The sequence below is a fragment of the Bemisia tabaci genome, chromosome 1 (genome assembly GCF_918797505.1).
Source record: "Bemisia tabaci chromosome 1, PGI_BMITA_v3".
Taxonomy (NCBI): domain Eukaryota; kingdom Metazoa; phylum Arthropoda; class Insecta; order Hemiptera; family Aleyrodidae; genus Bemisia; species Bemisia tabaci.
Window position 1 is genome coordinate 87,868,608 of NC_092793.1, and position 16,445 is coordinate 87,885,052.

The 16,445-nt window shown below is 39.2% G+C and overlaps 1 protein-coding gene across 10 annotated transcripts in view; it reads left to right on the forward strand.

Moving 5' to 3' along the window:
- Positions 1-2,855: 2,855 nt before the first annotated feature.
- LOC109037039 (deoxynucleotidyltransferase terminal-interacting protein 1) overlaps positions 2,856-16,445 on the forward strand; it is a 62,137-nt gene continuing 48,547 nt past the window's right edge. For 4 of the 10 annotated variants that reach the window (XM_072306398.1, XM_072306393.1, XM_072306399.1 and 1 more), the window contains exons 1-3: positions 2,884-2,957; positions 9,422-9,554; positions 12,384-12,584. In XM_072306398.1, coding sequence (XP_072162499.1) covers positions 2,899-2,957; positions 9,422-9,554; positions 12,384-12,584 — 393 coding nt within the window. In that variant the 5' untranslated portion in view covers positions 2,884-2,898. Of the gene's footprint in view, positions 3,044-4,607; positions 4,842-9,421; positions 9,555-12,383; positions 12,585-16,445 lie in introns of those variants that run through there. The other 6 variants (XM_072306396.1, XM_072306397.1, XM_072306395.1 and 3 more) reach the window with 6 other exon arrangements.

Below are 16,445 nucleotides of genomic sequence, written 5' to 3' on the forward strand. Positions count from 1 at the left end.
GGGGCTCTCAAACTGGCACTAATTCTTCTATTTCTCAGCCATCTCTGCACGGAATGCCTTGAAAATTTCAAGATCACATCTGTGATGTATCCCATGTGTATCCCGAACACATCGGTTACCCGGTACTCTAGTTACGCCGACGATCTTTGCGGGTAACCGATGTATTCGGGATACATCACAGATCAGATCTTGAAATTTTCAAGGCATTCCGTGCAGAGATGGAAAATTTCATGAAATTTATTCGAGTGAAATTTCACGAAATTTCATGAAATTTATTGAAACTTTTGAGGATACATTCAAGAGGCCAAGAAACGCCTAGAAACGGTGATTCTCGATATTGAGATTTTTCAGCCCCCCCTGACCTAACCTAACCTCACCACCCACTCTTCCAGCAGCTCAGTTTTTTATCACGAAGATTTCGGTGTCATGTCAGATGTCACTTATGTAAGTCATGGGTCCTTAATTTTCGTAAGTAATGCATCATTGACACTTGAGTGCCTCCGCTCCACCACAAGAACAATTTCCTCCACGCATCGGCATGAAAATACTAGTTTTTTTATGAGGGGGGGGGGGGACTTTTATTTGAGAAACGTTGGAGAAATTGATGCTAAAAATTAGATCAAGTGATCTGTCTGCCTTGTTGCATTTAATACGGTCTCCCACTTGCAATACACGCACACACCTATATCTTTACCTGTGGGAGTGGGTCCCTTTTTTATACCAAAATGAAGCCGAGCACGGCTTTTCGGCTTTTTCGCCATTATTCACATCTCTGAAAACATAAAAGTACTAAAGTAAAACGTTTCTAAAAGGGTGTGATGTTCTTATAATCTTGTCCACGGCCACGCGATTTGCTGGGTACATGTCTGTTTACATTTGGTTTGGAGGTTAGGTTAGGGCTAACTTTCTCTAAAACCCCCCTTGTGCCCCCTCCTTTGGGTGTAGCATCTCATTAGTGGGCAGAGATGGAAAGTGAAATTTCACGTTTTGAAATTTCATGAAATTTCACAAGGCCCGAATAAATTTCAAAAAAATTGAAATTTGTTGATTTTTCAAAGAAATATTGTTACTAAGCCTCGGAAACGGTTCAGATGATCCTCCTGCTGATGCAGCAGAATATGGCCCACTAATGAGATGCTACACCCAAAGGAGGGGGCACAAGGGGGGTTTTAGAGAAAGTTAGCCCTAACCTAACCTCCAAACCAAATGTAAACAGACATGTACCCAGCAAATCGCGTGGCCGTGGACAAGATTATAAGAACATCACACCCTTTTAGAAACGTTTTACTTTAGTACTTTTATGTTTTCAGAGATGTGAATAATGGCGAAAAAGCCGAAAAGCCGTGCTCGGCTTCATTTTGGTATAAAAAAGGGACCCACTCCCACAGGTAAAGATATTTTTAGCATCAATTTCTCCAACGTTTCTCAAATAAAAGTCCCCCCCCCCCCCTCATAAAAAAACTAGTATTTTCATGCCGATGCGTGGAGGAAATTGTTCTTGTGGTGGAGCGGAGGCACTCAAGTGTCAATGATGCATTACTTACGAAAATTAAGGACCCATGACTTACATAAGTGACATCTGACATGACACCGAAATCTTCGTGATAAAAAACTGAGCTGCTGGAAGAGTGGGTGGTGAGGTTAGGTTAGGTCAGGGGGGGCTGAAAAATCTCAATATCGAGAATCACCGTTTCTAGGCGTTTCTTGGCCTCTTGAATGTATCCTCAAAAGTTTCAATAAATTTCATGAAATTTCACTCGAATAAATTTCATGAAATTTTCCATCTCTGTTAGTGGGCCATATTCTGCTGCATCAGCAGGAGGATCATCTGAACCGTTTCCGAGGCTTAGTAACAATATTTCTTTGAAAAATCAACAAATTTCAATTTTTTTGAAATTTATTCGGGCCTTGTGAAATTTCACTTTCCATCTCTGATTCCGTGTAGAGTACCTATATTAAGAGAGAGTATGGCCACTGGAGTTACCACCTCTGATTGGCTCAGCCATCTTAGGCTGAATGGAGCCCTTAGGACCCAAAAATGGCGGACGCCATAAAGTTAATGTAATGCAAAATGATTCAAAATGTAGTTGTCTTTGCTTATCGTAACGAGAACTTTACCCAAATGCACTATTGCGACTTTTTTACATATTTTTAAGGCTAATCGTGTGCAATTTTTGAGAAAAATGATCTTAGATGTAGTAAGGTTGGCAGCAAGTGCGGTTGGTGATAACCGTCAAAAGTTGGCAATGACCCCCCTCCCATCCTCAAAAACCATAACAAAGCACCGCCATTTTTGGGTAGAGTCCCTTTATACCCAGAGTTACGACAACTCGATTATCAGCTGACTGACAGCCGGCCTTGGCTGGCCATGGAGGCCGAAACGAGTGCACCCAAACGAACGATATTGAGGGATAAGGATCAGGAATCCTCCGATGTCTGTCACACAAAAACAACAACATCAACAAATTGATCAATTAAAAAGAAAATGAGATTGGTTTGTGAATAATTTCTTAATCTATTATCATTTTGGACCGATGGCAATAACAATTTACTCTTGATAAACCACAATTAGGTAATATTTTCATTATTCTTGTTCACATACGAGGTACCGCCATCTTGGTGCACTAGTTTCGGCCTCCATGAGCGAGAACCAATCAGAATTGGATTTTTTTTAAGGCCACTTTCAGCCCAATCCTGGCCCAACCAAAAGTGAGTTGTCGTAACTCTGGGTATAAAGCACTCTAACTCGAACAGCTAATGATAAGTTCCCGTCGCGCGTCGCGGCCATCTTGCCTGCACATTCGAGGGGGTCTTTGCCTGCAAAAAGTAAACATCTATCAGCTGATATTAAGTGATAACACATCAAGTTAACGGCTAGTGCTGTGCTATAATGTTGAAATGTCCTCAATACTTATTGCAGTATCCTTACAGCTGGAATATGGTTTCATTGCTGTTATGTGATTATTTTTGGCTTCTTACCTTTATTTCTTACTTTTCTTATACGGCCGCGTAGTGGTATGCGACCCTGCTCGATAATTCCCAGGTTTTCAGTTGTGTTTATCTTTTCATCAACCTCAACCTCACACCGTACTTCTCCGGTATTTCTTAGAATTAAAAATTGAAAATATACATATTAATTTATTGATACTATCATATTTCCAATGTAAGTGTTATCTTTGTAGGTGATGTTATTTATTTACACTCCCACATTTCACCTCTTGATGCCTGATTGGTAAATTTTACCACTTTTTGGATTGTTATGTACTTTTGAAGGTTAAGTTATCAAAAGTAGAAATGTGCACAGATATTGTTTTAGCAAATTTTTCAAGAAATGTGCGTAAGTGCCTCGTATTTACCTAGTAACAGGAAGTTTCCAGAAGTTGTACCATTGTGCCACAAAAAGAAATTGATAAATTTGTGCGAATGTTTAGTTAAAGTTTTAGCTTGATGGTTCATCTTTACATGGAAATATTTTTGGTACAATTATAATTTCCACAATGAAAGTCTGGCAACACAGCTAACTTAGCAAAATCCCTCATATTTCTTAGGAATTAAGGGATTCGTCAAGCTCAAAAGAAGTGGTCGAACTGGCATGCGATATATCGCATCTTTAGGTCAAAAATCTCGGCAGATTTGAATTTTCAGTAAAGAAAAGGACGATAGCCCCTGCGCATGAGCCTAAAGAATCATTCTATACCTTAAAATCGGCAAATTCAGAGAAATGAAAGCAGGTTAGTGTTTGGAAAAAACCTCGCATTCGATTCAGCTATCGATTTCGTATCGAATGCAGGTTTTTTCCAAACACTATCCTGTTTTCATTTCTCTGAATTTGCCGATTTTGGGTTTAGAATGATTCTTCAGGCTCATGCGCAGGGCTATCGTCCTTTTTTTTGCTGAAAATTCAAAATCTGCCGAGATTTTTGACCTAAAAGATGCGATATATCGCATGCCAGTTCGACCACGTCACTTGAGCTTGACGAATCACCTTAAGTCAGATGTGAGGGTAAGATTTATCCCCCCCCCTCCTCCTCTCAACTAGTTCCCCCAATGCGCACAGAATGTAACTAATAAGCAGCATAAAGCAGAGGGAAAGATACAGGTATAATTAATAGATAGGTATTCACAACATGGATGATTTCAAAATTTGACATCTGAAGCATGTTTGAGATAATATTAAGCACCGATAGTATTCTCCGGAGGAGGCTGCAGTGGGTGCTGCATGCATGTACAATTGTACACAGCCTGGCAAATACGTAAGTACAACTCTGCGTCTTTACCGACCAACTACACATCTTTTTTACCTAAAATTTAACTCTAAGTACTCTAAGTAACTTGTGTGTTTCTCCCACACGTAGATAGCCTCCTTTTATTTTTTAAATTTTTCCTGAGATCTACGCCTGATTCCAATAAGGAAGGAAGGATGCTATCTTAGTTTTTAGCTGCCATAGCTTTATCCTGAAAACATTTATACCTTGTGCGCATACAATCCTCAAACTCATCCCTTATCATCTGGCATCCTCTGCCTATTTAGCAATAAGTAAATCCTCTAATCAAACATACATGGCTCAGATATAAATTAAAGCCCCCCTCCCCCCCGTATTTTCGCCATTTACTCTAATCTGTTTACATTTTAACCTCTCCTCCATGATTTTACTCCAAGGATTTTGAACATAAAATATCTTTATCTGTGTAGCTTGTGTGCTAGTTTGGTTCAGTTTTGGTGCCTTTACTTAATTATTGATTACAGGACATGATAGACTCTCCCTAATTTCTTTTACTAATTGCTTAGTGATCTGCTTTTTCATGGATTTAGGCTCTGAATAAAGTCTTATCATGTCCAGGTAAGAATTGTCAGCTTCTCATTGTGGATATTTTATTTTTGGACTTACAGTTTCCCCTCAGGTAGTACATTATTAGTCCTCATTTGGAAGTAGAGCATTTGAAGGAGGTAAATATTGCGTCTACTCACTCCAGTACAGAGAAAAAGTATTCACCGCTCTGCCCTGGCTGAATTCTTGTCTGTCAGTGAATTCTGCAATGATGAGGTGAAATGTCATGGGTACCGGCTTTGGTCAAACATGGGTGCGATATGTTGGATCCCCTCTGTTCAGAGTTTTAATTTTCACTCTCAAGCCGATAAAGGATTTCAGCCACTGCATGTTTTATCAAGAATTACTTAACTGCGACAAAAAAATGTTACACACTATTAGACCTCAGAAGTATTTGACTGAGAAAAAAAGCATTGTATTTCATTGATAAATTGATGGCTGTTCTTGAGTAGGTAAGTTTCATTTTGCGACAGGCTATTAATTTATTCAAATCTTAAAATTTGTTCATTGCAGAGATTCCTTAGATAAATGTACAGGAGGTATCACTTCTTTTTTGGCTGTTCAGCCAAAATTAAGGAATTTAACACAAAGATCTAAATTCATGCGTCAGAGCATGGAAGTAAATTGAAGACAGTCTGCCTCCAAGCGCGTACGCGAGTGAAGAGTGAGCTTAAGAGTGTGGGCATTCATGCCCTGAAAGGGAAATTTGACTTGAAGTTTGCCTCTTCATTTTCGCCTATTCCATGTTCTTGGTTTACTCCAAGCACCGGAAATAACTGAATCAATAGTGATGAGGTAGTGGCTTTTTGAATTATCCCTACTTCTGCTGGATAATTCTTAGTAGGTAATTGCTGTAAAAATTGGAAGCATTATTTAGGACAATTTCCTCAAGTGGATTTGGTGAATTGTTTTGACGAGATTAGCAGGGTTGCTACCAAAAAGAGAAAAAAATCCCTGCTGCAGCCAAGAATTAAACTCAGTTGCTGCATGAATTATGGCTGATGTCTCATTTTTTGTTTGGTTTCGTTGACATTCATTCATTTTTTGATTCCCTGTGGGATGTGGGTCAAGAATTTTGGATGTAGTTGTCATTACTGTGAGCACGAAAACCAATTGTTTTAGGCATACCGGTCATCATCTATACTATAAGCTCCAAGACCTCCTAATTTTGCGAAACTGGTAACGCTTAGTTCCAGCGTTCTACCGGGCCGATTTTCATGATTTTTGCGGCTATCGACGGGCAATTGCCTTTATATAAGCCAACTCTTTTCAGATTTTCAAAATATGACCCAGGTTTTTTTATATTACGTGGTAAAGTTGCGAATTCTCCCATTTAAACATTGTAAATTTATACTTTTTGTCATAGTTCGTTTGAGCGTTCTACCGAGCCGATTTCCATGATTTTTGCGTAAATCGACAGGGAATAGGCCCTAGATGAGCCCGCTGTAATCAGATTTTGGAAAAAGGACCCAGGTTTTTTTAAAATCACGTTATAAAAGTGAGTAAGTTTACAGAATGCTCCGGTACTGCTACCGCTATGCGCGAGAGGATGCGCAGTGGTCGAGGAGGTTGCGCAAGAGCTGTGTAGCCTGCGCATCAGCTCTACACTTATCTACACAAGATTCGCACTAGCGACTCCATGTTGAGCGGTGGCCGAGTCGTCTAAGACGTCGAATGCGACCACTTTGTTTCGGTGTGGGTTCAATCTCCTAACCATGTAATCTTAAATATTACCTGACTATCATTGTTCATTGTTTTACTGCAATATCTCATCAAGCAGTCATTCCAAAACGCGCCCTTTTAATTTTAAAGTAATTTTAAGTAAAGTTTAAAATTAAAGTACACCTCATATCGTAATTTTTTAGGGGAAAAATAAAACTAACACTGATAGGAGGGTAAAAATAGGGCCGCTAAGCGGCCCATTGATGGCGCGGAGCGCCTCCAGGGGGTTGGGCCGCGTAGCGGCAAGGGGGCGTAGCCCCCTAGTCAAAGTCTAAGAACAGAGTGCATTAAAAATGGTTCCATGATGACTGTTGCGTTTTTGAGAGAGCTTTTACTTAACAATTTTTAAGTAGATATGCAGTGATCCAGCGCAGGAGTGCAGAAACTTCCCTACAACGCGACTTGCTGTTCGCGTGAAATGGGGGAACTTTTGTGAGGAAGAGGAAAATGGGGGAACTCATGTGAGGACGAAAAAATTGGGCTCTTGGGAGGTTTTTTTTGTTTTTAGGGTTTAGGGGGAACTTGACTGTTGAGTGCGCTACTTTGAGGGAACCTCACTGTCAAGTGCGCTGTTTTTGGGGGAACAATTTATTCAAGCGCGCTGTTTTTGGGGGAATAATGGGGGACCCTATTTTTCATTGTTCTATTGTCATTCTAATTGAATCGGTTCATGCGAAAACCGCTAATGTCCATTTTCTCTTATTTTGAGTAAACTGCAAAAAACTGTAGAAGCCTTTTAAATGCGGTATTAACAAATTTTCAGAAGTTTATTATTACATCAGTGGATTGTAGAAAAGGATCCCTAACAGTTTCCAGCTCCTCTTCTGTCTGGGACGGAGTAATTAAAAAGAAAGGACTCTGGACATTAGCGGTTTTCGCATGATACGTAAAAATCGCCGAGTTTTGGAGCCGTTTGATTTTTTCAAAATTCATTCTAAAGATGTTAAAGCGGTAGATTATGATTCACATAAAGTTAAAGAAATAAAATTCCGGGCAATTGCTGTACTCAAAATAAGTTTCATCACAAAACTTCCAGCAATAAACTGGACATAAGCGGTTTTCGCATGATTTGTGCGTGAACGGTTCTAAAACATCGAAAACGCATATTGTTCAGTATGCCTTTCGGGCAAAATAAGATTTCACTTACGTATTTTGAGGCGCTGAATTCGAATATGATCTCCGTTTTTTTCCATCACCCTCCAATTTTTCGGAAAAGCCAATTTCACTCGGAAAAATGACCATTTTTGGTGTTTTTCCGACTGTTATCCCCTGCAGAATGTAGGTCAAGTTTTTCGTAGCTACGAGATTCAATCATGCCGATGTCTTTTTAACCGATGAGTCCGGAAATGACCTTAATTTTTCTGAATTTTTCCCGTTCACCTCTCTGTTTTCTGCGAAAGCAACTTTTTCCCGGGAAAATGAGCAAATCCGACGTACTTATATTTGTCGTGCATGCAATTTATTTCTATAAATTTTTCTGGACCCTTAGTAGTATGTAACTTGAGCTGTTAAATCCGAATATGATCTCAGATTTTTCCGATCACCCATCGTTTTTTCGGGAAAGTCGCTTTTCCTAAGGAAACGCTCTTTTCAGATATTTTTGCGATGAAGCTGGAGATAGCTGGTGAGGTGGGTGATAACGAGTTTCTAAGGTCATTTTCGGGTTTTTCAGCTCCAATTACATGAGAATCGATGTATCACACATGCGGAAAATGTTTTGAATTTCCCTGGAAGTGGGAACAGTCCGGAAAAGCTTTTGGCCCGGAAAAATCGGACCTTCTAGAAAACGGGGGGGGGGGGGGGGGGTTCAAAGTTGAGTGAAGGTCAAATTCGAGCACAGTGCCTCTTAATACAGCATGAGAGACTTAAAGAGGATCTCGGAAAATTTCTGAAACTCCTTAGAACAGAAAAATCATCGCAAAAATAACTGAAAAGAGCGTTTTCTTAGGAAAAGCGATTTTTCCGGGAAAATGATGTAGGAAAAATATACGTAGAAATACATCAAATCAGTCTTGAGTCTTTAGTGGGCTGTGAAAAGAGGCTCTTGAACTCGTTTCTGTCAAAATAGGTTTCACCTTTATATACAGGGAGGAAATATTGAAATAAACCTATGGACAATAGTTGAATATTTCATTTTCACGTCCAACTTTCGAAGTGGGTATTACGCCAGAAAAGAGCGAAAAAAGTCTTCACTAATCTTCAAGATGTAAACAATGCTGCTGGTAAGTCGGGGGTGTCGTTTTGGGCGAATACCGGGTGCTTAGGGTGAGTAGAAGGATGTCTTTTGGGCGAGTGACCGACATCTAGTTAAATAATGATTTTAATTTATGAAAATGACAACGTTGCTTACCTGAGTGCAGTTATTGATGTCTATAGCGGTTGAGATCGGAGAACATGAACTTTCATTGAAGCTACGGGTGTAAAAAGCCCGCTTTGTCGAATTAAAATAAAAAGGCGTCTAAATCATTTCTTAAACTTCCTTCCCTCCATACATATAGCCAATTTTTAGAGGTAGGTTTGCAAGACAGCGTTCTGTGGTTTGGGCACCTGATTGATATAAATTCCAATGCTGCAGCGTTCGATTTATCGAAATTTATCGAGGTTCGATCATCTCCAGAAGGCATTTACTTCTGATGACCAGAATCGCACGAGTTCTCTCGCGTCTTCTCGTGACACCCCCGACTTACAGGTGGGCCAGGGACGCCCCCCCCCCCCCCACTTACCCCAAAAAAAGTCAACATCTTCGAATGGGATCCTTCTACTTGTCGCACATCCTTTAGTGGCGCATCGAACGTTTCTTTTGCCCATTCCAGTACCTCTTTTCTGTCATTATTATGATTTTCTAACCGGTGATGTCCTTCTGTCTTCAGAATGGTGACTCATCATTCATCAAATTGGGGTCGTGTGAAGAATGCGCCTTTTCAGATTGAAACTCAGCCTCTGTGTCATTCATCATTTAAAAGTGAATCCCCCGATCTAGGCCCTGAGTCACCAATTGAATGGGTTTGTGCTCTCTTCATATTAAACCAGTAATTAGTATACCTAGTATTAGTACATCATGTTTTTTTGTAGGAGGGGCCCCCCAAAAAAGCCCCCTCGGGACGCGTTTTTTCAGGGTTTTGTGCGCATCCAGTAGTGTCCCACCCAACCACCCTGGGAACCAAGTATATTTCTCGAAGTGGGATTGATTGCCGTCATACGTCCGTAAGCCATTGTGTAATGAATAGTTTTTCCAGATATTTCCTTTCCCTGACCCGCTGTGCGACTAACAATTTGTCCAAAATCTTCCTTCCCGTAACCCACCGAATGACGATAAGCTTGTCTGAAAATTTCCTCCCCCTGACCCACTGTGCGACCTAACCTAACAGTTTGTCCAAAACCTTCCTCCCCCTTATCTTCTGTCCGGCCCCACTCCGGCCGGCTCCCTTCATGCTGCGCAATCCCCACCTAAAACTTTCACAGCTCGTAATTTTTAAATGGCTTCGCCGATTTGGCTCAAATTCCAAACCAGTCCTAGGAGAGAACTGTCGCCTAAAAAAATTTCAGCTTAAAATATTTATTTTAACTCGAGTTATCGAGTGGACAAAAGAGCTTGATGCTAAAACGGCTCCCCCCCCCCCCCCAATGGAATTTCTTCAAACTTTACCTATTGATGACTCAAATTTGAGCGCTTTTCCCTCAAATTTTCAGACCCCCCAAAAATTTTAAGGGAGCGCTAGGGCGGGGGGGGGGGGGTGGTGGAAGTCAAAACCTGTAAACTCCGATACCTCTCGAAGGAAGAAATATATCGAGGTCCGATTTGGAAAAATCGTCTAAAATTGCATACTTCAAGATTCCAAAGGTCAAAATCCCGATTTCACATTTTCAAGTTGACATATATGTATGTGCTTTTTCTCAGCTTATGAGTCGAGAAAATTTCTTTAAAACAAATAATTCACAAGGTACTCATTTTTTTATTTGAATCAAAACCAGTTTGTTAAATGGTTCGTCTTTTTCCGCATCCAACGATTGGTCCATAAGCCTGGGGAAATGAACGGTTCCGAAATTATGAGCGATTAAAGTTTCCCCTCAACGCGCGCCGACCGATTTTCGCGCGCTAAATTATGGTTTCAAAGCCGGATTTGGGTGTTAATGAATCAGATTGTATGTTCAAACCGTGCAAAGGACGTTTTTAGGGATTCTTGAGGGTTGCTGAGTTCAAAAATTACAGATACTTGCTAAAAAGTGAATTTTTGGAAGTATTTAGAAGACGAACAATTTAAAAAACTTGTATTAATTCAAATAAAAAAATGAGTACTTACCTTGTGAATTTATTGTTTAAAAGAAATTTTCTCAACTCAAAAACCGAAAAGAAGCACTTATGTTAACTTGAAAATGTGATATCGGGATTTTGACCTTTAGAATCTTGAAGTATGCATTATGCAATTTTAGACGATTTATCGTCCAAACCGGACCTCGATAAATTTCTTCCTTTGAGAGTTCCTTTGGGGTTCACAGGTTATGACTTCCGCCCCCCTTAGCGCCCCCTTAAAATTTTTTCGGGGTCTGAAAATTTGGGAAAAGAAGCGCTCAAGTTTGAGTAATCGATAGACAAGTTTGAAGAAATTACAGGGGGGGGGGGGGGAAGCCGTTTTTGCATCAAGCTCTTTTGTCCACTCGATAAATCGAGTTAAAATAAATATTTTAAGCTGAAATTTTTAAAGGTGATAGTTCTCCCCAAGACTGGTTTGGTATTGATGCAAAATTCAAAATGCAACATGCGTATATGAGAAAAAAACACGAAGAAATGGCCCACACTATATGGTACAAGGTGGTGAAATGGTGCTAGGTCCACACCATTTTACAGGGAAAACAAAGCCAAAAAGCTCCAAAAATTTCAATTACATTAAAAAATTTTGAGCTCTAATGAGTACTAGTACAAGACCGAGAGGAGAGTGTTCAGCTGAGACAGCATGCATTGGAATATTAAGTTGACGTCATGCCGAGAGATCCATAACGTAATATTTACAGACATGGATTTAGAAATGGTGGTTCCGGAACCATGAAATACCGATTTTTTGGAATCGATTCCCTCTTCAACCCTGCGGTCTGCAACTTCGTACGACCTGGACCAACCGAGAAAAAGACCTGGCACGGGTGGTCTGGGACACCCTGATTATATACACATGAATTTGAATGGCATATATTTTCGTCATCTATGACCTATGGTCGGTGCTCTTTAGAAAGTCTCAGGTCTGAGTCCGACATTATGGGAGAATGCAGTAGTGTATTTTCCGAAGGAAGTACACTAAAAATCCGAGAACCTCTTTGGACTCTTATAGTTGGTTATCTAAGCCTTATAATCTGGGAGATTTTGAAGTTGTTTGCCACGCGAGTACTTTTTGGGATCTTGTCGGAACAAATTAGTTTTTTGGCATTATAGATGGAATATTTCTCAAATTGTGGAATTGAAATGGAAAATTTAACGACTTCTGATTTGATCAAATGACGTATGTTTGACTAAAGATTTGTGTTTTTTGCGTGACACCACTCCGATCAGCACACGATTTTGCCTTTTTTTTTTTTTAATGTGGCTTACAAGGGGAGGCAATGAAATTAGATGTTCCCCCCTACCATGTTTTCTCATAATGGAAAAAAAAGTAAATTCAAAACTTTTACAAACTTGTCTGGAGGTCTAAATATTACCCGATGATATTGCATATTTTTGCTACAGAAACTAGACTCTGTATTTATTTGATAAGTCCGGGCAAATAGTCCATACAAGGGACCCTAGTCTGCAAAAATCCCGGGTAGCTATTTCCTTTTTGAGTTGAAGATTGCTCTCTTTTTCAGAAGAATATATTCAGCATGCGACAAATGAATCTAGCCACACTAGCTGGACGGCAATCAGGAATTAGAGAAACAAGCATGAAAGCTCAAAAAATTCGAAGTCGATACATAATGAGTGCAAGCAAATCATTAGACATCCTAAGACAAAATCTACAGTCTGCTCTCAACGATGATATTGACAATGTCATTAAATCTTACTTGCAGGTATTTCTTTAAGTTTTCCTGTTTATTCTTCTTCAATAGCAAAGTGTTCATCTTTCAGTCCTCCACAGGCATTGTTCCAATATATACGTCGAAGGTTACAGGAACAATCTCTGGAGAATTATTGTCTTTTGATCCAACATGTTATACAGTGTAATCCATAAGTCCGGTACCATTCTGATAGCTTTTTTGTACTTGAGCTGTTAAGTTGAAACTGTGGGGGTGCTCACAGTCAAAGGGAGCTTCTGCCTCTCAAGGGAGAAAACTGGCCCTAACTTTTTTTAAATGGCAACCTCTCCTTTAATTGTGGTACCTCGTTAGAAAGGGCATAAAGATGAAATTTTCGGGCTCTGGTATTAATCCATCGCAGCTACAAAATATTCAGAAAAAGTATCTTGACAACTTAATGTCAGCTGTTTTAGATACTCTGCCATTTTCAAGCCTTCAGGAAGAGAATAACATATTGCAGCGCAAAATAATCACACTGAAACCTCTTTCCACCTCAGAACTTCCCTAGTGTGATTATATTATATAAAAAATCATTTGTAAGAATTAAGGCATATTGTTGTAAACATTTTTCAGTCTGTATATTTTGTACCGTGGTTACGTTACTTTAGTGTCTTGAATTATTACTTCTAAACCTTTCACGGTGTAGCTGAATGTGTCCATACATGGCATATAATGTTTTTTGTAAAAATTGGGAAAACTTCAAAACTAAAACATGTAAGTTTACCAAATTATTTTGAATATAATATAATTCCCTCAACAAAGTTCTGAGATAGAAGGAGGTTTCAGGATGTCTATTTTGCGCTGCATTATGTGATACTATTCCTGGAAATATTAAGTAAGCCTTTTTTTAAGATGTAGGTAAGTTAAAACATAGAACACATAGCTCAGGAATTGTTTAAGTTTTTTGGCGAGAGTTTACAAGTAAATCAAGTATAAGATGTTCCCCTATAGGAGAAAATTCGCGAATAAGTTTAAAAAAAATCTCTTCAAAATATTTAGTAAATAGAAACAAATGGATACATGCACGTTCCTTTTTACGACTTAAGTATGAACATAATCAGTAATAGATACAATAGCTTAGCATAAAATGACTATAGCGCCTCTGAAGGGAAAAAAAGAAAAAGTTTTAAATCTCTTTTGAAAGGAAACCATTCCATAGAAAACATCTAAATGAAATATCTAGGAAGTAACGCTTAGTATTACAGTCAAAAATCACAAAAAGTACAATAGAGTTCCAGTCTGCAACAGGAATTTTCAATTAAATTACCTTATCCTATGTAAAATTCCTCGAGAATCAAAATGGAGCAACTGGATGTTCCTGGAACGAACTCTCAAAATTATCTCTCAAATTCGAGGCTGTAATGCACCGGATTCCCCTCGTTATGAGAGAGTCCACCATTACATTCAGTCAAACGCTCCATTCATCGTTAGGGAGCAAGTACCTATATTCCAAGGATTGCCTTTCTATGTGAAGACTCCAAGACTGCAGCCATGGCATCCCGCATGATGTATGCATTCCCTTTCTGCACATGGAGGGTTTGACTGGATATGGAGGTAGACTTTCTCGTAACGTAGGAATTCCCTTTATTACAGTTTCAAGTTTGAGAGCTTATTATGAGCATGGTTTTTTTTATTATTTTTTTTTTAAATAACATTTGTGTTCCTCGCAAAATTTTATAAAGGCCTTAGTCCATAATTTATGAATCCCCGCTGTACCTATGCTGAAAACTATGCTGTATGAAGTCATTCTTTACTTCCAAGTGAGAGAGATAGAATTATCGCCGACAGTGAAGTCAGTCGACTTTACTGACCATTAATTTATCTATTTTACAATATGGTGCCCCAATGATTGAATGAACTTACCTCTTGAAAATGTCACATATTGATGGCCAAAATGCGAAACCATGTATCTTTGTATGCGATTTCACAGACTTGCTGTTATACTTTATTTTCTCTGTGGAAAACTGGTAAACTTAATTTCTTGAAAACTTCCTTGATATTTCTTCTCTATCAGTAGAAAGTTCTGTATAAGTTCTAGTTTAAAAGTTAGCTCGTTCCTCTTCGAAAAAATGAAATGAAAGCAGAGATTTTGAAACACCGCAATGGAGATACGTGATCTTGCGCTTTAACCATCAACATGTTCCTTTCGTACGCCGTCCCATCATTTTTCCTCTGGCATGTTTAATTTTGCCAAATTTTAAGCGGCTAGCTGGGCCACTAATTTCCAAAATGGCGGCAATTAGTTAAAATATGGCCGACTGAACTTTTGTCTAAATTTTGTCTTGTTCCACCTTCATGAATAATTCTACCAAGTATCATGTCAATCGGTATATTAAAGCCGCCAGGAAACGAGAAAATAACATATTCCCGCTTCGGACGGCCATCTTGGAAAATAGCGGCCGAATACTGCCGTGCCAAGGAAAAACGCCGTATAAGCCTTCAGGCGTTGTCAAATTTCCTGTGGCTAATCACTAAATTTCAGGAAATTTTTGAATATCTTTCTGCCAATTTCTCTGATAATTTTGTTTGTAATTTGATTTTAAGTGTCTGAAAATTTCAAGGAAAAATATTTATAATTTTCCTCTAAAATAAACATTTTATTGAAAGAAATTTGGCAACTCTCGAATGTTCGTACGGCGTTTTCCCTTAATACGGCAGAATACAGGGGTATATGACAAGTGCGGCTTGTTTCTCGATTGACTTGCCTGCTAGGTATCTTAAATGATATTTTTACTAAATTTCATGCCGGTTAAATGAATTATCTTGACCCGAAGCGACCCAACTCTTTGGTTTAGATGTTAGTCTTAATTGGTGGATCAACACCAAGTTGGCCTTCAATGCATACATTTTACAAGAAAGGCCTATCAGCGCAGCAGTTACCTAATGTGATTAATGTACGAGGTCTGCTAGATTAGAAACCGGATTTTGGTGATAACTAGTCCGCAATGTGTTCGAATGAGGTTTTCTTGAACTTTCCTGATAGCTGATAATATGCCAAAAAACACTACGATCACAGATTTCGTTTATTCTGATCAGTGTCCATTCCGTGTCACCTTGAATACGAGTAAGTCAGGTGCGTTCTGCGATTTTTATCATGCGATCACTGATAGGGCAAAGATTTAACATTACATTTTATTTTAAACTCGGTATACCTTGTGCCGAAACTTTGGGTATGTTAAGTAAACTTTACCAAGATCATTGTAGAGTCGTTCTCACTGTTTTGAGTGGGTTAAACGATTTAAAACCGACCAGGAGTCCGTCGAAGATGAGGAGCACAGGAATCGACCATCAACGGCAACTGACATTTGTTACGTGGGAGAAGTGCGGGCAAAAGTGCGCGAAAATGGTCGTTTCGACTTTGCTGAACAGTGTAATATTCCTAAAGGTTCTGTAGATACAGTTTTGATAGAATATGTAGACATGCATCGAGTTTTAGGTACACTTGCCCCTTGACTGTTGTCCGTTGAACCAAAATCCAACCGAATATCAATTTCCCTTTGGCTGCTTGAACGTTCAACAATGATCCTACATTTTTTGATAGGATAATTTTCGGTGACAAAACTTGTGTGTACGGCCTCGATATGGAGACGAAACTCCAATCATCCTTGTGAGTTGAAAAAGGTAGTGCAAGACCAAAAAAGAGAAACAAGTTCGGTCAAACATAAAAATCGCAGAACACCCATGAGGTTGCCTTACTCCAAGCCACATACCAACGAAGCTAATTAAGATTTTTCAAATTTGTGAACGTAGCGATCTTAAGTATATCTCCAGCTATCAGAAAAGTCAAAGAAAACCTAATTTGGACGCATTGTGGGCTAGTTATCACCAAAATCCGGTTTCTAATCTAACAGACCT